The following is a 26471-nucleotide window of genomic DNA, read 5'->3' as shown; positions in this document are numbered from 1 at the left end:
ATGCCTACCCTCCCCGGGAACTTACTTTGGTTCTGAGGGGGTCTGTGTTGTTGTTCTTCCAGGTCTCCAGTTGTATGTCTCTAGTTATGTGTCCCTGCACATAGCTTTGTTTTTTGCAGGTTCTGGACAGTTCTGGTATTTGTTTTAAGGTCACGGGGGTAGATGGGGGGGAGGGGGAGTTTTGGGGAGGGGAGTGAGAGTATCTGTGTTTGCTTCCTGCAGGGGTTGGTGTTATGAGAGTGTGGACGAGAGTGTGGTTATGGGTTGGGGAGGGATTACGGAAGGGGGGACTGGATAAGGGAGATATCTGTGGGGGGTGGGGGGTTTATCTGAAGGAACAGGAAGTTTTGTTGGGGGAGGGGTGGGAGGGTGGGCTGTATCTTGGGAGCACCCGGGGGTCTATGACCAGCAATGTTTTGATGATTCAATGGGTGGCGTGCCGGTTTGGCTGGGAGGCCGGCGCTGCTGCCCCACAGGCCTGTTGTTACTGGGGGAACTTACTTCTTACCAGCTGCTACTGTGAGTTCTGTTAGGATTGCCAGCTTTAACATTGATGGCTTGCATTCCCCGGTGAAGCGCAGCAAATTATTTCAATACTGTAAGAAATTAAAAGTAGATGTTTTGATGCTTCAGGAGATGCACCTCAGCGTGACAGAACATGTTAAACTGAAGAGGGAGTGGGTAGGGGAAGTAGCTTTTGCTTCCTATAACTCCAGACAGCGAGGTATTGCTCTCCTCTTTCATAAAAAACATCCTTTTACTATGCACAAAGTAATACAGGACCCTGAGGGGCGATATGTGATCTGGGCAGGAATTTTTTGGGGGAAGAAATATGTGTTTTGTTCTCTTTATGCACCTAATGTATACTCTCATAGATTTTTTTTCTGTATTAGTAACGGCTCTGACGCCTTTCTCTGAATACCAATTGGTGCTAGGTGGGGACTTTAACATCACTGCAGACCCACTTGTTGATTGCAAGCCGCCTAAGCCCCGACTGAAAGGAGGCGATCACAAGGGGGTGAACTTTGTGATGCACCAACTGGGTCTGATTGATGTCTGGCGCACACTGCATCCTACTGAATCTGACTTCACTTTTCACTCTCTAGTGCATGATGTTCATAGCCGTTTGGACTACCTGTTGGTGGCTCCTTCTCTGCTGGCGGATACTCCACGAGTGGTGATTGAAGACGGTGTTTTGTCAGATCACCACTTGGTTTGGCTGGAGCTCATAGATAGGCCGGGGCCCCGGGGGTCGACTACCAGTTGGCGTATGAATCCCACGTTATATGAAGATGATGAGTTTAAGGATTTTCTGGAACAACAATGGGATTTCTTTGTGAACGACAACCCTGCTTCTGATGTATCAGAGGTGGTGTTTTGGGAGGCGAGCAAGGCGGTCTTGCGGGGTAAAATTATAGAGTACACTGCCCGCAAGCGCAGAGCCCAAGATAAGACACTGTTAAACTTAACACAAAGTTTGGCCGCGCTGCGTGGGAGTTTACATGCTCCGGGTGCCACGGCAGCTCGATCTCAATATTTTGACCTACGTAGGCAAATTAATGGCTAGCTGGCGGACAGAGCCCTCAGAGATATCAGATTGTATAAATATCGGCTCCACCGCTGGGGTAACAAAGCAGGGAAACTGCTTGCATCTTTGGTTACCTCCAGGGCCCCGAAGCAAATAATTTCAAAGATTCGGGCGCCTGATGGTAGAGAGATAACTGCCCAAGCTGGGATACAGCAGAGTTTTGTTAACTACTATAGGGCTCTATATGATAAGGGGATCTGTGACACTGAACAGAGGACGACTTTCTTTAAGGACCTACAGCTTCCGTCCCTGGGACATGAGCAGCGGGAGGTGTTAAATGCCCCGGTGCGAGGGTTGGAGTTCCAACAAGCTATTCGGGCCTTAAAATTGGCTAAAGCCCCTGGGCCGGACGGACTGGGTTCTGAATATTATAAGTTGTTGGGGATACGAGTGGTGGGCCCCTTTCAAGCCCTGTGTGGGGCTCTTAGTAGAGGTGAACTGCCTCCGCATAGACTAACTCACGCTAATATTGTGGTTCTACCGAAACCGGGTCGAGCGGAAGATCAGCTGGGTTCCTATAGACCTATTTCTCTGCTCAATCAAGATATCAAGTTGTTTGCTGCTATTATGGCGGCTCGCCTGGGTCGGGTTTTGCCCAATTTAATTCATTCGGACCAGGCAGGTTTTGTGCCGGGCCGCTATTCATCTGCTAATGTGCTGAGGGCGCTTTCGGTGCTTCAGAATCCTGAACTTGTTGGGCAACACCCGGGACAGCAGAATGCTCTAGTAGTTAGTTTGGACGCGGAAAAAGCGTTCGATAAAGTGTTGTGGGATTATCTTTTTTGGGTTCTTCCTCAGTTCGGCATTATGGGGAGCTATCTGAATGGGATTCGATCATTATACGCTCATCCTACGGCCCAAATCTTGATTAACGGGGAGCTTACCTCTTCTTTTGAACTCGAGAGAGGGACGCGCCAGGGCTGTCCCCTCTCCCCGATGCTTTTTGTCTTGGCTCTAGAGCCTATTGCGGCTAAGCTCCGTCAGAGCCCCGACTTGCGTGGTATTCGGTTGGGTTCCCAAGAATTTAAAATTAATTTGTTTGCGGATGACATGCTCACCGTGTGTTTTGCAGCATGATTCTTCCTTTCCGTTGCAATGGTCTAAGGGTACGCTCAAATATCTGGGAATATATCTGCATGCGGATCCGGGGGTGGTATATCGGAAGAATGTACTTGATAAATTAGATGCTGTCCGAGCTCTATGTAGGAGATGGATGGAGTTTCCCCTCTCGCCCCTGGGACGCGTTGCCCTTATTAAAATGGTCCTCTTGCCGAAACTCCTGTATCCACTACAAATGGTGCCCCTTTGGGTTAAACAGAAGGATGTGCAGGCTTATCGGGGGGTCGTTTCGTCCTTTGTATGGCGCTCCCGCCGGGTGAAAATTGGCTATAACAAACTGATTAGGGGGCGAGAGCACGGTGGTGTGAATTTGCCCGATTTGCGTCTTTACAATGTGGCTGCTTTGTTGAGATGGGTGCATGAATTATATACGGGAGTTGCCAGGTTTGCCCCGGTTGGATTCTGGTACATTTTGTCAGCTCCGGTGTCAGTTTTTAACCTCCTGTGGCATGGGGCGGGACCCTGCCCTTCTATGCTTCGACCCTTACGAATGGCCTGGAGCTGGTGGCGGTCTTCCTTGGGGGGCGCGGTGGGTCCTTCGCCTTTTACGGAATTGGTGGGTAATCCTAAGTTTCCTGCTGGTTCGTTGCACGCATTTTTTGCCTCAGTTCGGACGTCTGGGTGTCGCTTTGTGGGGCAGGTGGTTGAAGTGGGGTCAGGATCGGTTCCCTCTTTCACGGCATGTCGGGACCGCTGGGGTTGGACCGCAGGGTCTATGTTTGCGTACCTGCAGATGCGCAGTTATTGTTTGGCGCTCCGTTCGCCGGAGGGCAGCTTGCCCACTTTCACTTCCTTGGATCACCAGTTTTTGTCCGCCCCATCTGACCTTAACACGCTCTCAGAGTGGTATAAAGTGGGGAGGGAAAGACGGTCTGATAGGTTTCTTGATGTTATGGCAATGGATTGGACTTCAGCATTGGGAGAGCAGGTCACTGCTGATGAATTAGTTCGGTGTTTTCAGGAATGTGCCTCTGCCTCCCCTAATGTGAGTTTGAGGGAAGTACATCTGCAGATTCTGCACCAATCTTATTTAACGAGATGTAAGGGACACAAAATGGGGCTATGGCCTGATGACTGCTGCCCCAGATGTCCGGCCCGTCGGGACACCCTGGTACATCACTTTTTGGAATGCTCACATGTAGGGCCCCTGTGGATTTCTGTGCTTCGGGAGCTGGAAAACGTTATAGGATTATCTATAGACTGGTCTTACAAGACGTTGCTGTTGGGTGTCACAGGTCCCCTGGTGGAAGCGGGTGTTAGCGACCCTGGACGGCGCTTTCTTTTAGTGGCCTTAGGAATCACAAAGAAACTAATTCTTCGCCACTGGATTGGTACAACGCGGCCAACAGTGCAACAGTGGCGGGCTCATATGTCTCTGATGGCTGGGTGGGAACGGCAGCATCGCCGGGGGGCAGCGAGCTGGAAATCTATAACCTATTTGGATTATTGGAGCTCCTTTTAGGGCTGGTTAGAGGTCCCGGGTGCACAGGGTGGGGGGGAGGGGTTGGAAGGGAGGGTTTCATTTCAAAATTGGATCTGCATGGGAGTTGATATGTTGTGGATTTATTCATGTTTGTTCATTCTTTGCCTGCACCTTTGATCATTGTACATGATGTCCCTATTGTATGGTCATACTCTGTATTTTCTCGTATGCATTGATCCTTTAATAAACATATTTTCAAATGACCTCTTACATAGTAACATAGTAGATGATGGCAGATAAGGACCCGAATGGTCCATCCAGTCTGCCCAACCTTACCTTCTCTTTAAATTACTGATATAATCTAAATTTTCCTTTTTCTTAGCTAGTTCTGCGCCAGAACCCAAAGCTCTGCCCGATATTGTGCTTAGATTCCATCTATTGAAGTCTCCATCAAAACTCACCCAGTACATCCTCAACCAAATGGCTGTATACGGACACAGACCGTGTAAGTCTGCCCAGTACTTGCTTTAGTTCTTCAATATATACCATTATTTTCTGATTCGAGATCCTCTGTGTTCATCCCATGCTTTTTTAAAACTCTGTCATCGTTTTCCTCTCCACCACCTCCCTCGGAAGCGCATCAACCATCCTCTCCATAAAGAAGAATTTCCTTACATTGCTCTTGAGTCTTCCACCCCTCAACCTCAAATCATGTCCTCTGGTTTTATCATTTTCCTTTCTCTGGAAAATATTTTGTTCTACGTTAATACCTTTCAAGTATCTGAACGTCTGAATCATATCTCCTCTGCCCCTCCTTTCCTCTAGGGTATACATATTCAGGGCTTCCAGTCTTTCATCATAAGTCTTTTGGCGCAAACCTACCATTTTCATCGCCCTCCTCTGGACCGCTTAATGATCTGTCAACATCTTAGTAACGTCTAGATGGGAGAGAAAGCAAGTGGTCTGAGCACTGAGCATTAAGAGTCTCTATCTTTAATTCTTGGAGGGACTCGGTAATTACTTCCAAAAGCGCTGAGGGTTTAAACATGCGCACAGTGAGGTCTTCTCCAAGATCCAGGTCTGCCACTTGATTGTGACCTAGCCCTCCCAGGTGTGAGACAGATTCACCCACTACTGAGGACCTCGACTAGGAAAGTAAAGGAATGGAGAGAGAATTCATTTCATCTGAATCCTCCTCATGTATGGTCCTGTTACAGGGGAATTGCAATCTTAGACTGAAGATCCTCTGGCTATTACAGACGTTGCTCCAGAGGAATCTCTGCAGCTGCTGTAATTTAAGTATGCCTCATACATAATGCTGATAAATTCTGGCGTGAAACCCTGACCAAGATGCTCCAAGGGCTCTTGTGGGTGTTCCTGCTGTCCCTTCTGGGGTTTTCCAGCAAGGGCGCAGCTGCACTTCGCTGAGGACACACTTTTACCATTTTCCAGCGCCCACCAGGATTTTTTACTTAGAGCTCAAGCTATCTGGAACCCTATACCATGAGAGGAACTTGATGGGGCTACTCTGGTGGTTTATGCCCTCCACCCCATGTGCTGTACTTCATGTGGAACACAGATGCTCCTCAGCCAACCATCCAGTGCAAATCTGGCATGAATCCAGGATATCCTGGCCTGAGTCCATCTAGACTAATTTTAAGTCATATTGAGATGTTTTGAGACAGACAGAACCTTTTATTTCAAAATCAGGAAATCCAAGATTTTGGTGCTAAAAACGGCCTATGGGAGCCAAAATAAAGGTAAAAAATTTTGAGGAATAGGATTTTAGAGGTGGGAGACCCTGTCCCTAGCCCAAGAAAAAAAAAAACAAACTTCTAAAGATTCCCCTGATTTTGTCTCACAGGCTGAGACAGCCTTACTCACTGTGCCAAGTGGGTGCTGGGAGCTATCAGAGCTGGAAACTACAGTCAGATTCCTGAGAAGACCTGCCTCAGACAAGCCTGGAAACCGAATAGCTTGCTTTTTGGACTGGGACCTCAACCCCCACTGAAACCCATACGCACGGAAAGGGGGAGAAAAATGCAGTTGAGACCCAATCCAGGTGCAATACCGCCATAGGGTTGCTTAGACTGCACTCATGCTTTCTGCGGACAAAACCTGGAACGAGATATACTCCCAAGGAAACGGTCCCTAAGCTCCCGAACCGTTAGTGCGGACTGGCCAAGTAAGTGTCCTGCAATGCAGGCTGGCTCTTGGCTACAGACTTGTGTCCACCGAGGCTGTGTCTTTTCGCAGCCACAGCTGTCCCGCAAACTGGGATTCTCTGCAGCACTAGAAAGCTTCACAAGTTTTCTTTATAATGACGCTTTTGAGACTTAAATTCAGAGATAAACTACAGATCCTTAGTTTAGCACAGTCACAGTTACAAACTAGCCTTCCCTAGGCAGCTACTAATCCCTCCCTAATGTTTTTACCCTTTTTATGTTACTTTCCTATCACAATTGTAGTTCTACCCTCCTTCCTTAACTCTCCAGTAAGTGATTATTATGTATCAGTCTGGTTATGTGATTTTTGTCTTAACTTTTTAATGTAAATCACTTAGAAATTTTTATAAGCGTTTTATCAAATTTTAAATAAAACTTGGAAACAATCGGATTAAAAAAACGCAACTTAAAAGAATAGAAACACCAGCAGAACAAACATGCTTCTACCATCTCTCGGGTAGAGAGAAAAACTGAGGAGATTCAGGACAGAGGGAGGGAGGAAGAGTCGAAAAATGTAAATGAGGCTCTTGCAACCAGGGGAGCATAAAGCCGTATATTCAAGAATGATGTTCCCATTACACTAGAAAGATAGTTTATGTCATCATTTTCCAAGTCATCTCTAATGACAATACATCCCAAATTGATATTTATCAAGACTACTAATCATTTCTATAGCGGTACTAGACATACGCAGCACTGTACATCAAAACACAAAAGAGACAGACAAACGACAAGAAGGCATTTTATGAATTTTAGGTGCCAGTTTAAAACTTTTCTGTTTCAGATCTTGCTTTATCTGTTATACAGACCTGCAAAGATGATGGGACGCTCAGCTCACCAGGAATAAGCCTGTCTTCAGTCAAGGTGTCTGTACTGATTCGAGCCACTAATAGGGTTAGCTTCCTGTGACAATAATCGATCAAGTCCATAACTGTATCCTCAGCTGACTCACACACATCCTGCATAGCAAGAGAAAATCTGAATGACATTCTTCAGTCTTATATTCTGGGTTCCACAGTATTACCATAAGCTCTAGAATATTATAGGAATTACAAAGCAGAAACAGCTGAAAATTCCTCTGTCAGAAATACCAGTATGTGTTTTTGAACATAAATTAGGTTTACATATGGAATATTATCACAGTGGAAAAGTTGCTTCTCTGTGATGCACATATCCCACAACCAACAGCTCCAGTTAATAAATTCAAAATAAGACACTTTTTTCTACCTATGTTGTGTGAACATTTGGTTTTCCCATTATCTTGGTCCCAGTTTTTCTTTCTGCTTTCTTGTCTGTCTGCTAATTATCTTAACGGTGCCTGCTATCCATTTATCTTTTCTTCTCTCTTGCACATCTCCTTAAGAGTGGCATAGAGTGATATGGGTAAGGGTAAATTAGATGCACATCTCCCTTGAGAAGCATACAGTGATATGGGGACTAAAACTATGCCAGGGTACACCTGGCGGGGCCTCCGCGTGTGCGGATCACCGGACTTGATGGACCCAGGGTCTGAACTGGAGATGGCAATTCTTATGTTCTTATGTTCCACTTCCTCACTATGACTGTCTCTAATATAATGATTTTTCCCTGTCAGCTCTTTCCTCCCTTTGATTCTTTTCTGCCTTAGTCTGCTCAAATTTCACCCTCTTACTCAACCCTTCTTTTTAGTTTTCAACTATTGATTTTTCCATCTCCTCTCAGTCCCTAGCTCTTCCAATTCCCAACTCACTCCTTTCCCAGTCTCCTATTTCCTTCCATCTACTCCTCATTGCCACATTTCTATTTCTGTATTCACCATTATCCCTCACTCATTTTCTTGCCACTCCCTTTTGACCTTTCCCATATGGTTCAATCATTTCCAGAATCTCCTCTCCCTCTCTCCACCCATGTCAGGCATTGAGAATGAGGTGGGCTACATACATCTCCCAGTCCCTTTCTTTCTACCCCTAGCATTTTCCTGTCTCACCTTTCTTCCTTCTTGCCCCTCTGTGGATTTGTCTCTCCTCCTCTCTCTTCCCACCTCCCCGGTCCAACATTATTCCCTCTCTACTCTTGTTCTTCTTTCCTCAACTCCTTGATGCAGCATCTCTTTCCTTCAGCCATCTTATTTTTAGCATATTTCCCTCCCTTCCACCCCCAGACTCAATAATTCTCCCTCTCTCTTCCTTCCCATCCCCAGCTCTGACTTCTCTCTTTCTTCCAGACTTCCCTCCCATCTATCGTCTCTCCCTCCCTCCCCAACACTCCCAGGTTCACCATCTCTCCTTCTATCAACTGCCCTCCCATTCCATATCTCTTCCTCCTTTCCCACCCCCCCAGGTCCACATCCACCATCTCTCTCTTTCTTCTCAAGTGCCCACCCATCCCATGTCTCTCCTTCTCATCCCATCTGTCTCCTTCCCTCCACACCACTCGTGTCCAATATTCCTCCCTTCTTCTTTTCCTCACCCCTTCTGTCCACACTCTCTCTCTCCCCCCTCCTCTTTTTCCAGGCCCATCATTTCTTCACCCTGCCTCAACCCTGGTCCAGCATTTTCCCCTTTCAGTGAGCCCCTCCCATGATCTAATTCACAAACAGTTACTCCAGGGTCCCCGTCCAGCATCTCCCTCACCTTCCCAGTTTAAAAGGAGGAAAAAGAGATAGCTGAAAGGTTAAACAAATTCTTCTCGTCAGTCTTCACCAGAGAGGACACATCCAATATCCCAGAACCCGAGGTGATTATAAACGGAGAACACGACGAAAGGCTGGTACAACTAGAGGTAAGCAAAGAGGATGTCCTCAGACAGATAGACAGACTAAAGAGCGACAAATCACCAGGCCCGGACGGCATCCACCCAAGGGTACTAAAAGAACTGAGAAACGAAATAGCAGAGACACTTCGCCAAATATGTAACCTCTCCCTAAAAACTGGGGAGATCCCAGAGGACTGGAAAATAGCAAATGTCACGCCCATCTTTAAGAAGGGATCAAGGGGTGACCCGGGAAACTACAGGCCTCTGAGCTTGACCTCGGTTCCTGGAAAGATGCTGGAAGCAATGGTAAAGGACACAATCTGCGAACACATAGAAAACAATGGACAACTGAAGGCGAGCCAGCATGGCTTCTGCAAGGGAAGGTCGTGCCTCACGAACTTGCTGTACTTCTTTGAGGGAATAAACAGTCAGATGGATAAGGGTGAATCCATAGACATCATTTACCTTGACTTCCAAAAAGCCTTCGACAAGGTACCACACGAACGGCTACTTAAAAAACTGTGGAACCACGGGGTGCAAGGGGATATCTACCGATGGATCAAACACTGGCTAGCGGGCAGGAAACAGAGGGTTGGAGTCAAGGGCCAATACTCAGATTGGCAATGGGTCACGAGCGGAGTTCCGCAGGGGTCGGTGCTGGGACCTCTACTATTCAATATATTTATTAACGATCTGGAAACGGGGACAAAATGTGAGGTTATCAAATTTGCTGATGACACCAAACTCTGCAGCAGGGTTAGAAACACGGAAGACTGTGAAGACCTACAAAAGGACCTAACGAGACTGGAAGACTGGGCAAAAAAGTGGCAAATGAGTTTTAACGTGGAGAAATGCAAGGTCATGCATGTAGGGAAAAAGAACCCGATGTTCAACTACAAAATGGGGGGAACACTGCTAGGGGTGAGTAACCTGGAAAGGGACTTGGGGGTGATGGTCGACTCATCACTGAAACCATCGGCGCAATGTGCGACAGCCTCAAAGAAAGCAAACAGAATGCTGGGCATCATCAAAAAGGGTATCACAACCCGGACGAAGGAAGTCATCATGCCGCTGTATCGCGCAATGGTGCGCCCGCACCTGGAGTACTGTGTTCAATACTGGTCGCCGTACCTCAAGAAGGACATGGCGGTACTCGAGGGAGTGCAGAGGAGGGCGACTAAGCTGATAAAAGGTATGGAAAATTTTCCATACGCTGACAGGTTAAAAATGCTGGGGCTGTTCTCCCTGGAGAAGAGGAGACTTAGAGGGGACATGATAGAAACCTTCAAAATCCTTAAGGGCATAGAGAGAGTAAATAAGGACAGATTCTTCAAACTGAGGGGAGCCACAAGCACTAGGGGTCACTCGGAGAAATTGAAAGGGGACAGGTTTAGAACAAATGCTAGAAAATTCTTTTTTACGCAGAGGGTGGTGGACACATGGAACGCGCTTCCGGAGGAAGTGATAGGCCAGAACTCTGTACAGGGGTTCAAGAAGGGTTTGGATAGGTTCCTGGAGGATAAAAGGATAGAGGGGTACAGATAGAACTTGAGGTAGGTTATAAAAGTGGTCAGAAACCACTTCACAGGTCGCAGACCTGATGGGCCGCCGCGGGAGCGGACCGCTGGGCGAGATGGACCTCGGTCTGACCCAGTGGAGGCAACTTCTTATGTTCTTATGTATAAACCATTCCCCCTCACATTTCCTTCTATACTCATACAGTGGCAAATGTAGACAGCAGAAGTAAATTCTCAGAACTGACATGTTTTAATTACTAAAATTAAAAATCATTTTTCTTACCATTGTTGTGTGGTGATTTTAAAGATGGAACAAAATGATTAGAAAAATAAAATTCAGAATGGTTTACACACAAAAACTTACAATTAAAAGCAAACAGAAAGGAACTCCTATTGTAAATAGTTAAAATTACCTAAACAATCAAACCGAATAAGAAAGAATGTAATTACCGTACATAGACAGATAACTGCAAATTCATTAGGCTGGACAAGAATTTTCAGTAAAAAAAACCAAAACATATAAGTGGAAACATACATACGGTCTCTGTGTGGCAGCACTTCCTTCCCCAAATCTTAAAATACCATTGGGCCAAAGGCCAAGAAATAAAAATGAGTTTTCAAGGATACCCTGCCTTTTATGCTCAGGTTCTTCTTGAAGAAACTCAGGGAAGGTATTCCAAAGTTCTGGAGCTATAAAGAAAAAAGTGTTGGATCATCTACTAGTATACATATCTTGCCACTGATGGTAGTGGGAGGATGGTATTCAGACACTTAATCCTGAGACACTTAGGGCTAGATTCATTAAGCCCATTGATCGTATCCCGACCACTTTGCGACCCCAACCCGATTCACTAACCTTCCTCCCGCACCTGATCCAATCCGCCCATGCAAGTGAGGGGAAACAGCATGCAAAGTAGGAAGGGCCTCGATTCACTAAACAAAATTCAGGAACACCGACTGGGATGACCGATCAAGAAGAAGCGACAGCTGAGGACCAGTCGCTCACGTCCTTCCTGCCTCTCTGCCACCCTGCCTGCCTTTCCTGTTCTTGCTGCCCCGACTCTCCTGCTTTTGCTGCCCCGATTCTTCTACCTTTCCGCCCCGACTCTCCTGCCTTTGTCGAAGAAGGGTCCACCTGTTCTTGGTCACTCCAGTGATCTAAAGCAGTGTTTTTCAACCTTTTTACACCTATGGACCGGCAGAAATAAAAAAATTATTCTGTGGACTGGCATTGGTCCGTGGACCAGCAGTTGAAGAACACTGGGCTAAGTCGTGGGCCAGACCTAACATAGTAACATAGTAACATAGTAGATGACGGCAGATAAAGACCCGAATGGTCCATCCAGTCTGCCCAACCTGATTCAATTTAAATTTTTTTTTTTTTTTCTTCTTAGCTATTTCTGGGCGAGAATCCAAAGCTTTACCCGGTACTGTGCTTGAGTTCCAACTGCCAAAATCTCTGTTAAGACTTACTCCAGCCCATCTACACCCTCCCAGCCATTGAAGCCCTCCCCAGCCCATCCTCCACCAAACGGCCATATACGGCTTATACCTCGCCCATCTCTACCCAATCTCCACCCCAGACCCGCCCCCATAATAGTACTAATTGCACCTTGCACATCCCGTGCCTCATCTGGAAGCCTTCCCTCTGATGTTGCAACGTCAGAGAGAAGGCTTCCGGTTCAGGCGCAGGATGCCCGTAGGAGCCACTGCCCATGGCTTTGTGCACTGAATCAGTTAGGAAGAGGGAGCTGGCTCGAAGATAACGCCGCATCGATTGCACTGTGGACCGGCGGTTGAAGAACACTATTTTGGGCCTGATGCACGTGCTGGCCCTGTGGACCGGCAGGAAATTTCTGTGGACCGGCACTGGTCCATGGACCGGTGGTTGAAGAACACTGATCTAAAGGTCTTCTACGCCTTAGCGTAAGTCGACACCAAGGACGACTTGGTAGACCTAAGAAGCTTTAGCTATGACAGGCTCCGAATTCCCTTTTGGTTTTTTTTTTTAAAGTTAAAGCTGCGCGCTCAAGAGCTAAGCCATAAAAGCAAAACAACCCAGATCTTTTATGGCAACCAGGGAAGAGGTCCTGTATTGTGTCTCTCGGGGCCCATCAGAGTCCAGGACCCTGATTTCCTTGTTTTCATTTTGGTCCTGTTGGGGCCTCTCCCGTTAGGTAAGCTTGGATGCTTGATCTTTATTTGTATTACATACTGAATGCTGTTCTTTTTTCGTTATAGTAGCATATTTATACTGTCAACGGATCTACGTTTTTGGTTTTTTTTTTCTTGACTGCTTTTCATCCATATGTATAACATTGATTTATACTATTATGGGGAGAGGGACAGAGTATTGTTTTGGTATATTTAGCAGGACTCCTTTGACCACTCATGGAACCAGAGCATTCTAGAGTTGGGTCTTATATTGTCTTTGTCCCAAGACCCTTAAATGCCTAAACACTAATTAATTTTGGTGTCCCCTTACACTAAAACAGTAATAAACCATAATATAAAATTGTATTTATCGAAAATTCAAAATTAAACAAAACTTACAGTAAGAAGGAAAATAATATTTATTTCGGTATGCTTCCATTTTGTTTATTAACCATAAAGCACTCACCTTCTTGTTACAGTGTTTTTTTGTGAGGGTCATCAATCAATATCTCTCCATTTTATTTATGGCTTAATAATTTTGTCTTACTTTTTTTTCTTGCAAAGTCCGATGTCCTAGCAAACTTCTTCAACAGTAAGGTCACCTTAAGAAGCTCCTTCCCGCCTGCAGCCTCCTTCAACTCTCTGGTGTCCGCCATTCCCAACCCTACCCCAAATGTCTCCTACCCTATCCCAGTAAACAGATCCTGGACTGCCTTTGAGCAAGTTTCCGAACCACAAGTCCTTAAACTCTGCCTGAAACTGAAATCCCGCAAATGTACCTTGGACCCATTTCCATCCTACCTATTTGAGAAAATTCCCGCACAGGCCATCTCATCTCTTACCAAACTTATAAACTCTGCCCTATCATTGGGCCTTTTCTCCCCAGAAATGGGACATATTGCGTTGACCCCCCTACTGAAAAAAGCTGACCTGGATCCCTCCACACCATCCAACTATCGCCCAATAGCAAATATTCCTCTCCTAACCAAATTGCTAGAGTCTATCGTATCCTCCCAACTCTCATCCTACCTGGAAAGATTCTCTATTCTCCTACCCTATCAATACGGCTTCAGACCCAACTTCAGCACTGAATCCCTTTTGGCCTCACTAATCTCTAAGGTTCAACAACTTCATTCTCATAATAAATGTGCTGTTCTCCTTCAATTCGACCTTTCTGCAGCCTTCGACGTTGTCCATCATGACATTCTAATCTTCCAACTCTCCGAGATAGGCATTAGCTCTACAGTCCTTGATTGGTTCTCGAACTTCTTACGTTCCCGTTCTTACACCGTTACCAAGAATGGCACCTCATCCTCCCCATGGAAACCGACATGTGGAGTCGCGCAAGGTTCCCCCCTATCTCCCATTCTTTTCAACATTTATATGTCTTCCCTGAAACTCCTCCATCTATCCCCCCTAGAAACACTTTACACTTATGCCGATGACATCCTGGTCCTCCTCAAGACCGACTCGAACCTCACTAATCTTGCAGCGAACATCTCCTCATGCATAACGAACCTCCAATCTTGGGCCCTCACTGTTCAAATGAAACTGAATGAGTCCAAAACGAAGCTACTTTGGCTCGGCCCTAAATTACACCAACTACCCACCTCCATCCCATTGTCCTCAGGCTCCTCACTACAGTTGGAGTTCTGTAGCAAAGTTCTGGGCATCACCATTGATTCTTCACTATCCAACAACGACCACCTTAACTCCTTGATAAAAAAATGCTTTTTCAGCCTTCACATGCTGAGAAAAGTAAGGTCCTGCTTCCATCAAAAACACTTCGCCGTCCTCGTCCAATCTACCATCCTTTCCAGATTGGACTATTGCAATTCTATCTACTTAAGCCTAACAAAGAAAAGCCTCCATACACTCCAACTAATCCAGAATACCGCTGCTAAGCTTATCTTCTCAAAAAGTAAATTTGACCATGTCTCACCACTCCTATCCAAGCTCCACTGGCTTCCTGTAATCTCCAGGGTCCACTTTAAATGTGCCTGCTTAACCTTCAAGATCCTACACGGCATCCTCCCTCCTTTTATTCCATTATCCTGGAATTCCTCAAATCCAAATTCCACTAGATCCGCCCAAAAACTAAAATTATCCTTCCCCTCTTTAAAAGGCATATCCCATGTTGGTAAACTAGGGTCTTCCCTCCCCTTCAGAATCACGGAGCTCTGGAATAATCTTACCTCCCCACTTCGGAACTTGAGCTCCCTTCAACTATTCCGTAAGCATCTGAAAACTTGGCTATTCTCTAAAATGTAACTTTTCTTTCCCTCTCTGGTACACTAAGCCCTCTAACCTCTCTTCATACGTATTTCTATAATTCCATTAGAGTTCCGTTCTTTCCCAATTCCTGTAAATTTTACATTTTTATAAAGAAATACAAGTTGAGTGCTATCTGGACTATATAAAAATGTTGATATGGGACTGAATGGTAGACAAATTCATACTAACTCACTGTCAACATCAACAAACATTTACCCATTCTAGAGTACATTACTAGGATGTTCCCTTTACAGATTCCCATACAAACCAAATATACAATTTAAATTCTGGTGTCACTTCACATTAAAAACACAACATTATTCCTCCACTGCCAGATACTGTACAGAGTAACACAAAACCCAGAAACCTTGTAACCCCCCACCAAAAAAACAACAACAGAGCCTATGAATAGCAGATCTGTACCATTTCTAGTTGAGGCCAGTAGCAGTAGTTATCATAATGGGGATTTTGAGTATTTGGCTCTCTGCTCTTCTCAGCTTGTAAGCACAGGTAAGTAAAGCACACTTGCCATCTCTTGGTGACACAGTGGTTGAGAATCACTGGTATAAGAACATAAGATTTGCTGCTGCTGGGTCAGGCCAGTGGTCCATCGTGCCTAGTGGCGGCCCTTAGGTCAAAGACCAATGCCCTATTTGAGTCTAGCCGTACTTGCGTATGTTCTGTTCCAGTAGGAACTTATCCAACCTGTTCTTGAATCCCTGGAGGGTGTTTTCCCCTATAACAGCCTCCGGAACAGCGTTCCAGATTTCTAGCACTCTCTGGGTGAAGAACTTTTTTATTTTGTACATGAGACAACGGAGGGTTAAGTAACTGAATCCTTTACCTGGTGATAAAAGACAGTCTCCAGGAGGTTGATAATTGTTGCCTCATGATGCATCTGCATAGAGAGGAGGGAAGAAGAAAAAACTCAATACTGGTTCAAAATGAAGCATGAAGTAATATTATTTAGATGACAGTGTTCCCCCGGTCATTCGCGGTCGGTGGTTCGCGGTCCCGGTCATTTGCGGTATTTTCCGACCATGAACTGCCGACAAGGAGAGGGCAGCGGGAGACGCAGGAGAGAGCATCCGGAGCGCCGGCGAGTGCAAGAAATCACTTGCGGTACGTTCCGACTGCCTCTTCCTGTACTAAGTTGGGCCTTATCCAATCATTTGAAATTAAATACATCACTTGAATTTCTTTCTAATATAACATCAATATATAAATTTATTCCCTTCCCACCCACCCTTTCCTTCAACATTCAATCCAAAATATACAAATATAAATATTCTTTTCTTTTGATCAAACCCACAGTAAACTACAAACCAACTTCCTCCCCCCATCTGCAAATATATTTTCAATAGAAAATGGTATCTATTCATTACAGTAAGTTGTCAATGGCCCCCATATCTTTTTAAATTTATTATAATTCCCTTTTTGAGTAGCAATTATGCTTTCCATTTTATAAATGTGACACAACGAATTCCACCAGAAGATATAATTTAATCTACTGCAGTTTTTCCAATTACTTGTGATATTTTGAATGGCGACTCCTGTCATAATCAATAAAAGTTTATTGTTGTTTGATGAAATCTGACTCCTTGTTCTCATTGACGTACCGAATAGAATCGTATCATATGACAATGCTACATGATTCTCTAATAAACAATTAATTTGGGACCAAATTGATTTCCAAAAGGCCATGATAAAGGGACAAAAATACAAAAACAGTTCCATCATTCACTTTAATGGTTTTATTATAATTTGTGATGAAAATATGAGAATGGCACCGGGGCCTCACATTTCACTAGAATGCAAAATTATTAAACCTAAAATGTACTTCCTACTTAATTGAGAGGCACTTCTTAGTTTAAGGACCAGTATGCATAAATCCAGCTTTGGACAGTGGGATCTAAAGAGATTTCTTTGGGTGGGGGCTATGGGGAGAAAGAAGAGGTTCTGTTCAACAAGATCCTTGTACTCACCACTATATAGATTGGAAAGGTACTTTTGGGTTTAAAATCCTGCAGCTGGCAGATCCTAGAAAACACTTTTTGCTTCCAGACTTCCACACAGATCAATTCATGGATGAGAATTGGGATCTACACAGATAAGAAGAGAGAATATAAATTGAAAAAAAAGTGAAGAAATAGGCAGAGATCCACAGGAAGAAACTAGTGCAAACTAGATTAACTCTATGATCCTTAACTAATGTCAACTGATAAGTTCTACTTCTCCTGAAAACCTGGAGGCGAGATATCAGTGCAACTAGGACAATATAGTTTTATTTTCTACAAAAGACTGTATATAAATATAAATTTCTCTGGAGGAATGTCATTGTGGTAACTTCATTGCTGACTGTTGTAAATTGAAAATTGTTGTAATCTACTGTAAATCTGCTAGTAATTTGTTTGTAAATCTGCTTGTAACATGTTGTAAATAAGCTTGTCAATGCAGATCATTTGTTAATTGTTGTAAACCGCCTAGAACTCGATGGGTATGGCGGTATATAAGAATAAAGTTATTATTATTATTATTATCTTCATGCACTGAATCAAGCAGTATCTTCTAGGGTTGTAAAGCTCCACTGGATACATGCCACACTTCAGGCTCCTTATTAAGCTAAAATGCTCAGCTTCAGAGGGGAGGGAGGGGGTAATTTTTCTGATTGATGAATTGCTGTCCTTAGAAAAAGTGAATTACTTGTAAGGAACTAAGGCCAAGATTCTCAAAAATCCGCGTTAAAAACGCAGCCGTTTTGATAGCAAATCTAAAAAAGCAAGACATTCTCAAAAAATGACGCATGCAAATGAGGTCGGCAGACAGCAACGAACACTCACTAGATTTGCATGTGCCTATCGCTGGTGATAGCAATGGGCACATGCGCAGAAAAAATGCGTCAAGAACCCCCCCCCCAAAAAAAAAACAACACAACAATAGTGGGAGAGATGTTCAATTTCTTGCACTGTCAACCAACAACCCATCCCCTGCAGCGGGAGAGATGCCTACACTCTCCCGCTGCCCTAAAATCCCTGCTGCGATGCGATGCGACCCCCTCCCCTGTAGCGGGAGAAATTGATCATACTCTCCTGCTGCCCTAAAATCCCCACCACAACCCGAACCCTCTCCTCCTGCAGCAGGAGAGATGCCCACTCTACCCGCTGACAAATGACCCCACCTCTCCCATCTCTGCCACCCTCTCCCACCTTACCTTAAATAGATGACCCAGAGGGACACAGATTCCCTCCTCTCAGCTGCCTGTGTCATCTAACATGAGTCTTCCCCTCCCTGGTGCATTTTGGGATGCATTGCAGAGGGGCCTGAGGCTCTGATTGGCCCAAGTTGTTAAGGTCCCTCTGCCCTTTCTTGGACTTCATGGATTCCTATTTTTGAGACTCCTGCTGTCACTGCTGAACTGGGAATGGCTATTAGGCGTTTATAATATTTGTTTCATAAGCAATCCATAGAATATAAGAAAGCTTTTTTAGCAATGCAACAACAATTACATGATGTTACACACATGACCATGCAAAACAAAAGAACATTAGATCATATGCTTGCTGCCTCTGGAGGCATCTGTGATCTTATTAATGATACCCAATGTTGCACGGTGATACGAAATGGGCCTATTATTATAACCAATGCTATTAAGAAGATTGCTGACTTAGCTAGGTTAGATTTTCAGGATGGTATACAGGTAGAGACTTGGTGGGACACTATAACGGGATGGTTTTATTCGTTAGGACCCTGGGGCAAAGACCTTTTCAGTTTTGTGCTTGGCCTCATTGTAGTTATGATCTTATTCTGCTTTTGCTCATCTTTTCTGATGCATTTTGGAAAGGCTGCCTCTCTAAACTGACTTCTAGTCTGAAACTCATCCAGATTTTCTCAATGCAACCCTGGCACGGACTTAGCGTCAATCACACTCACTAGTATTACTGTGACACCCATCGCAAGGAGTTGTGACGGCAGTCAAGCGGGGGCTGATGAGGTGGGTTTTCTGTTGGCTTAACAAGATGGACGTCAGCAAATGTCCCGTATGTGCAGGAAGAGAGGTCTGGGGGCAACATGCTAGCTCCGAGTATATAGACAGGATGGGAAGGTTGCAAAGATAAGCAAGGAACTGAGGCAGCCAGTTCTGGAATGGAATGTGTAAAAGCAACAGATGAGGTATCTACACAGTATGGTCAATGCACAAGGAAAGACGGGCTGAAAGAAAGAACAGGCCTTGGGAAAGTTATAAAAAAACGAAAAGAAAGGCATGAAAGAGGAACTAGGACAAAGATGGTTGCTAAGGAGTTGTTAAAGGGAGGGGATGTATGAGTAGGCACAAAGCAAGCATTTTAGAGCAGTGTTCTTCAACCACCGGTCCATGGACCAGTGCCGGTCCACAGAAATTTCCTGCCGGTCCACAGGGCCAGCATGTGCATCAGGCCCAAAACAGTGTTCTTCAACCGCCGGTCCATGGTGCGATCGATGCGGCGTTATCTTTGAGCCAGCTCCCTCTTCCTCACTGATTCAGTGCACAAAGCCACGGGCAGTGGCTCCTACGGGCATCCTGCGCCTGAACCGGAAACCTTCTCTCGGACGTTGCAACGTCAGAGAGAAGGCTTCCAGATGAGGCACGGGACGTGCAAGGTGCAATTAGTACTATTATGGGGCGGGGTCTGGGGTGGAGATTGGGTAGAGATGGGCGGGGTCTGGCCCACGACTTAGCCCAGTGTTCTTCAATCGCCGGCCCACGGACCGATGCCAGTCCACAGAATAATTATTTTATTTCTGCCGGTCCATAGGTGTAAAAAGGTTGAAAAACACTGGTTTAGAGTATATAAGAAGTGAAGCTAGAATAGAAAGTCAGGACTCATGCTTTGTATCACTGTACAGTGCTGTGTAGTGTTTGCATGGTACGATTCCTCCTTGTGCAGAATATTATAGCTGATTTAGCTTCTCAAAATAAGGCTGATACTAATTGTAATTTGATGTGATTGATTTTATATTCAAATTACTAATAAAAATAGAGTGATTTTCTGCACAAGTGCATCTGTGTGGATACTCTGTTGAGAGGGTTAGCAGCTCTTTAGCATTTTTGAATGAGTTCTTTTTTTCTCCATTTCTTTATGCCCACCGTTTATCCACTCATTTTCCTCGACAACACGAAAACATATTCTTTTGAGCTCTACATATCATAAAGAGATTAGGTTCTTACCAATATCTTTTCTAGTAGACAGGTGCATAATTCCTTCTGCACAGCTCACGAGCGTGGGGAGAATGCCCTACTGTCCAGAATGACACACTTATTGCACTAGAAATAGATTTTATGGTAATTGAAATCTCTTATGTGTTAGTTTCCATTTAACATGTCACCATCTAACAGTTTATTCTGGCCAGGCAGACAGTAGTATAGCCCCACTACTATTCTTTTTCCCTTCATATATGGAATTTCTATCTGTAAGGATTTCATGTTGCAATCTGTTTCCAGCAAAATTTTTATTTTGACTTTATTTAAATTGTCCTTTTTGAAGGTTATCCCCCAGCAGTAGTATCATTAAGACTACCGCTAGGGTCAGCACTACCATTTTGAACCTGGAGCAAAATGGGGTAGAAGCAGAATGAGACTGGACCTGTCTTGTCCCTCTGGGTAAGTCCTAGGAGTGTAAAGGGATCTGGGAGGGATTAGGGGGTATGAGAATGGAAGACTGGAAAGTGTAAATAGAGGGGTTAAATTGGACCCAAGGAGTACAACTGGAAAGGATATTTGACAGGGGGGGGGGAAGCATCAGGTGGTAACTAAGAATTTGTGTAGGCATCAGTCAGTATTTAGTGCTGGCACCAGCATAGCTAGGTGGCTCTAGTCAGGACTACCTTTTCTGTGGTCCTATCTAGCCACTTAGCTGACCAGACACCTGCACTGTAAATGACTCGTGCCTGCATAAATCCTGGTTCCTCCCCAATTCTGCCCCTGGACCACCCTGGGATTAACTGGGCAGTTCTTGGGTGGTCAGAACCCAATTTCAATGGCACTGCCCAGTTGAAATTGAATATTTTCAACTGCCCCATTCAGTGTGATTTAAGTGGGAAAGAGTCTTTCCTGCCCACTTAAAGCGTGTCAAATATAATCAGCCTCCTTCTTTTTAGGGTTCTTTTAGGTTTCATTGCATGGAACAACCCAACACTTTTTCTGAACTCTAGAAATTTTGCTTTAATCTGGAGAAAGAGGGGTGACAGGTCGTGGACCTGATGGGCCACCGCGAGTGCGGACTGCTGAGCACGATGGACCTCTGGTCTGACCCAGCGGAGGCAAATTCTTATGTTCTTATGACTGATGTAGCTAGTGGAGTCTAATTTTATCAAAGTTGGGTAGGTACAAGGATATTTTTGTCTCATAACAATGAACACCTTCTTTCACATCAAGCAGCATTGTGGGGTAAAGACCTAGATCAACTGCTTTCGCCCACTACTTATGAGGAATTCAGAAAACGTCTAAAAACTCAACTGTTCCTAAAGTATCTAGACAACTGACCCACTCGTCTTCTTTCTCCGCCATAGTGATTCCTCTGTCCTATTAATCTCTTTCTCCTCAACAACGCATTTCCGGTCCTATTAACTCTCCTCTTCCCCCCTCTTAAATTCAATCAATTTGTACCTCGCTTAATCTATTGTAAACCACATAGAACTTCACGGTATTGCGGTATATAAACTGTTATTATTATTATTATAACAATTCTGAGTGGCGAGGGAAAGACACACACACACACACACACATGTAATATGATTATGGAAAAACACAAAAAATCTCCACCTAACTAGAATTCCCAAACTTAAATGTAGCAGGCAACCTGGTATAAACAGTTGTAAGAGCTGGACATTTGCCAGCCCTACTGGAAGAGGATTACCTTTCCATAAGTTCCCAAAAACTCCTTGATGAACTCCTCCTGGCTTGCTGAAGCGTTTAAGATGGCCTGCATATTCAGTTTCTCAATATATTCATGCTGTTTGAACCACCTAAAACAATAAGAAAAAAAAACATCCTGTCAAGCAGTCTCTGAAAACGGAGGAGTCCTGACCCATTCACAAGCTCAACTTCAGACCCTCCTTCCTTTTCCTAGTCCCTATTTCCTCCATATTCTAGGATCAATTTGTCTTTCAGCCTCTAAAGCTGATATCACTATTTCCCAGAGCTACAATTGAAGAATACTTTCCCAGAACTCACTCTGTCCATTTTATGTCAGTCATGAGCTATGTGATTCATTTCATTCATCAAGGCAATATTTATTTACTATAACCTATTGGCATAGGAATAAGCTACGTTAAATGGACCTTGCCTTGATGAATCACATGGCTTAAAATCGACCAAAAAATGGACTGAATTTTGGGAAAACGCTCCGATTGTCTTCACTCCTTCATATCATATAGCCAGAAATCCCCAATCCAAGTTTATGTCTTTGATGTTCACAAGCAAAACAAAAAACAACAGCAGACGGGGTACAAGATTGCAATTACTCCACGGACTCTTTGCTCCAGCGACATTTTATCTGAATAAGGCACAAGTTTATTTTTGTTGCGGTTTCATTTGATACCTTTCAAATTAGGGACCCCTGAAGAAGGCGTGTTAACTGAAACATGGACCGTGTCAGGTCCCCTGGTTTGTAAAACCGCAACCCTAATTGTTTTAATAAACTAAGCCTGCATCTTGTACCCATGTCTGCAGTTGTTCTTTGTTTTGCTTTCATTATTGTTTACGCAGACCAGTTGGACTTTGCACCATGATACACTAACCTATCTAGCTTACATGCCCTTTTTAAAAATCAGGTAGTGACTCTCTCTCTGCTAGTTGGTGCACTCCGCTAAGGTTCTGGGTTAGAAGCGAGGCTGTCTTCATGCAGGTCGCATGCCTTTGTTTGAGTGACCCATATATGGGTGGCATCACTGATGGAACCACAGTGTGGATGCAGCCCAGCATTCTAACTAGAAATGATTTCCACCTTTACCGAAATATGTCATCGAGCGCCCAGCAGTAAGTGGCCTAATCATGAGGTCTCATCCCCTGAAAAACAACCGCCAAAATCAATTGATTCTCAATTAGAACTCTTACTGTCTAAAATGCACGCTTTCAAAAATATTATGTCACAGCAGGTGGAAGAATCCCAATTAATCAGGAATGAGATTGAAACACTTAATGCACAGTTTACAGATGCCCGCCATAGTCTTTATGCGCTGGAAAGCTTTAAGGCCCAGCATGCTCAAAATGTCTCCCTCATTCCTAAACATGATCGCAACATTGCAGTGCTAAAAATCGACGTCGAAGATTTGGCAAACAGAAGCCGCAGCAATATTAGAATTTTGGGGATCCCAGAATCATTGGAAGGAACAGACACAATTATATTTGTCAATAATCTTATTCCAATTTTATTGAGCATCTAGTTTGATCCACCCCTGGAATTGGAGAGGGCTCACCGGGTTCCATCGAGGCCTATCCTGAATCAGAAAACGCCCAGACCAATAGTGGCTAAGGTGCTGCGTTACCAACATAACCTCCAAATTCTTTCAGCAGGGAAGGAAAAAAAACAGGTCCTTTATCACGGCAGGAAAATATTGTTTGTTCCAGACCTGGCTAAATTGACTGCGGCTTGCAGGAAGCATTTTTTAGGACAACAACAGGACCTCAAAGAGATCTGGACCAGATTCGGTCTTCTTTACCCTGCCCGGATGCTGGTCACTCACAATAATAAGAGCTTGATATCGACTCTGTAAAAATGCACTAACTGATCATATTGTGCTTTTGCTTCTACTGCTCTTTTTTCACAGCTGTGTAAGGCATAGAATGATTTTGTTAGATTGCCTTGTCGTCTCTGGAGACGCTATACAGCGTGGTCAGCCGTTAGAGGCTTCAAACCCACCCGGATTTTTTCTTTGTATTGAAATGTCATATCTCTGGCATGGTTTGCCTTTTTTTGGAGGCTTTTTCTTTCGTTGGAATAATATTCTCAGCCTAATAAGTGGAGCAATTTCATTATTTTTGTCCTTTTTTTAGATATGACATTTTAGTTTTTTTCAAGTTGTTCCAAAAGTTTTATGTTATTTACATTCCAAATATCAGGATCGCCTCATGCATTTAATTTTGATAGCTAATTTCCGTATTCAGCATAATGTGTGTTTCCTATCTGTTATAGCTGCACGACTAGTTTACATAATCCTAACATTCAGGGGTCCTTTTATCAAGCTGTGGTAGGGGTTTAACGCGCGTAATACCGTGCGTTAAACCGACTGCCGCGCTAGCCGCTAAGGCCTGCATTGAGCAGGCGTTAGTTTTTTAGCCGGCCGTGGGGGTTAGCGTGTGATAAAATGTCCGACGCGCTAACCCAGCTAACGCGGCTTGCTAAAAGGACCCCTCCGTGTCAATGGTCTTAATCACTGTATCAAGCGTAAAAATGTGGCCAATTATTTACCTCCCTTAAATCCCGATTAGAGAATGACACGGTGAGATAACCGTGGGAAACCATCTTCATGTCATTCTTTAAAGAGAGAGGGAAGAATCAGAGTATGAATGGCGACAACCTCTAACCCGCAAGCTTTGCTTTGAAGAATGCTGGTGTAGAAGGACTGAGGTCGAAATAGACACTAGAAAATGACATGGGATTATTTCCCGCGGTTATCCGCGGGACGGGGACGGTGATGAATTTTGTCACCGTTTCATTCTCTAATCCCGATGTCATCATGTTCCAGGAAACTCATCTCTCACACCCTGATAGTGCTAAAATGTTTGTTTTCTGATATACCTCAATAAACAGATTGAGCTAAACAAAGAATCTAACTCCTAAGCAAACTTCCAAATCATCATCTCCACGCCTCATCTGAGACCCCGATGTTTCGATTCTCACCCTTTAGAGCCAATTTCCTGCAGAGGGAAAACGTGTAAATTCCGTACCATCCCCTCCGCTTCCCCGGGCAGCAATACAGACACCGGCACCGCGTCCATAGCGCGAACGGAAAAGCACCGAGCGTCCGGGGCGCCTAAGGCAAAGGGGAGGGGCCTTAGGCGCCTGAGCCAATCAGGGCCTCAGGATCCTCCGCGCGCAGCCTGAGAAGAGGAGGGCGTGGGGCATCCCTGCTGCCGGTTTGCAGCGTTGCATAAACTGAAAGACGCCGTCGCCGTGGAAACAGACTGCAGCTGCGCACTGACGTTCTACTGGCTTTAGCCCGAGGTACGTCAGCTGGTCTGTTGGTAGTTTCCAATCAATCGGCCTGGATGAGGGAAACCCTAGAGACCTGCAATAAAGGCTCAATCGCATTCTAACCCTCTTCCATTGTGATTAGTGCTGTAACAACGATTTCAAGCAAAGATTGCAGACCTGAAAGGGCAACCTGATTCCAAACTAGATAGTTCAGGGCCCTACTGTTGTTTCTTCAAAATTGGAACAATAGGTTTTATCCTCCTTTTTATAGGATACTGGCAAGTGCCTTGTTTTCTTTTTACTGGCGATGGCAAACTGGTGCATTCCTGAACCTGTGGGTAGTCACTTCCTGGAGAATGCTTATCATTCTTTTGCTCCAATTTCTCAGTTGTCTCTCTACAAGAGAGATGGTAGGAGTCTGTCTTTTCTGCTCATTCTTATTCTCAATTAAATTTGTTTTTTTGCTGACCAGTTTTGTGAGGCGTTTTGGAGCTGCCCGGGATCCAAATTGTAGGACATCTTTGGCTGTGGGAGAGTGCAGACTCTGATGCTGAGAGTCTGCTTCCGAGGGGCAGACTGCTTTGCAGTGCACCCCCTTAGCCTGCATTAAAAGGTTCAAGGATCAAGGACTGATCCCTTGGGAACAAGACTCACCCCAGGTTTGTCTGCAGTGGGCTTGAGCGCAGGCTGAGTGGCTCCATGGCGGTTTTTCCAGGATTGGAGCCGATTTGCTCTCCTCCCCCCCCCCCTTTTGCGTGCACAAGGTCTGGTGAGAGTTAAGATCTCTGACCGGTTTGTTGAGCCCTAGAGGCAGCTTGAAGACGCAAGCAGTCCAAATTCCAGGATTGTTGAGGCAGAAGTTCTCCCTGTAAGCTATCTACAGCTTCAGCAAAATGCAGCTCCCAGCACAACATGGAACAGTGAGAAATTCCCCAACGCCACTGACACAATCACCAACCTCACCATCTCCATCCAGAAACGGGGCATCTTGATGGATGCATTCACTGCATTGAGGTCTAGAATCAGCCTCCAGTCTTCTAAGCCTCACTTGGGCACTATGAAGTATATCGAGAATCTGCTGGAACCTGAGTCTTCCTCTGGTACAGGCTCTATGGCTTTCAGATCCAGCATTCTTTGTACTATTGCTCGAACTTTGACCACTTTGTCTGGCTTTCCAGCTGGATATTCCAAAAAGAGATCTGGGAGGGGATGAAAGAACTCGAGTTTATACCCCTCCCGTATACAGCCTGTTGGCTGACAGCCTGT

At 44.8% G+C, this 26471-nt stretch overlaps 1 protein-coding gene across 1 annotated transcript in view; it reads right to left on the bottom strand.

Annotated features, from left to right (window-relative positions):
- The window catches only part of ZMYND10 (zinc finger MYND-type containing 10), a 66960-nt gene extending 41919 nt beyond the window's left edge, over positions 1-25041 (bottom strand). The window contains exons 1-5 of the mRNA XM_033925723.1: positions 24912-25041; positions 21927-22035; positions 17019-17135; positions 15878-15931; positions 7165-7314 (exon numbers count right to left, since the gene is read on the bottom strand). Of these exons, the coding sequence (XP_033781614.1) occupies positions 7165-7314; positions 15878-15931; positions 17019-17135; positions 21927-22035; positions 24912-25009 (528 nt within the window). The 5' untranslated portion in view covers positions 25010-25041. The remainder of the gene's footprint in view (positions 1-7164; positions 7315-15877; positions 15932-17018; positions 17136-21926; positions 22036-24911) is intronic.
- Between the last annotated feature and the right edge of the window lie 1430 nt (positions 25042-26471).

Source organism: Geotrypetes seraphini, chromosome 17, assembly GCF_902459505.1.
Source record: "Geotrypetes seraphini chromosome 17, aGeoSer1.1, whole genome shotgun sequence".
Lineage (NCBI taxonomy): Eukaryota > Metazoa > Chordata > Amphibia > Gymnophiona > Dermophiidae > Geotrypetes > Geotrypetes seraphini.
This window is presented reverse-complemented; position numbering and strand designations above follow the sequence as displayed.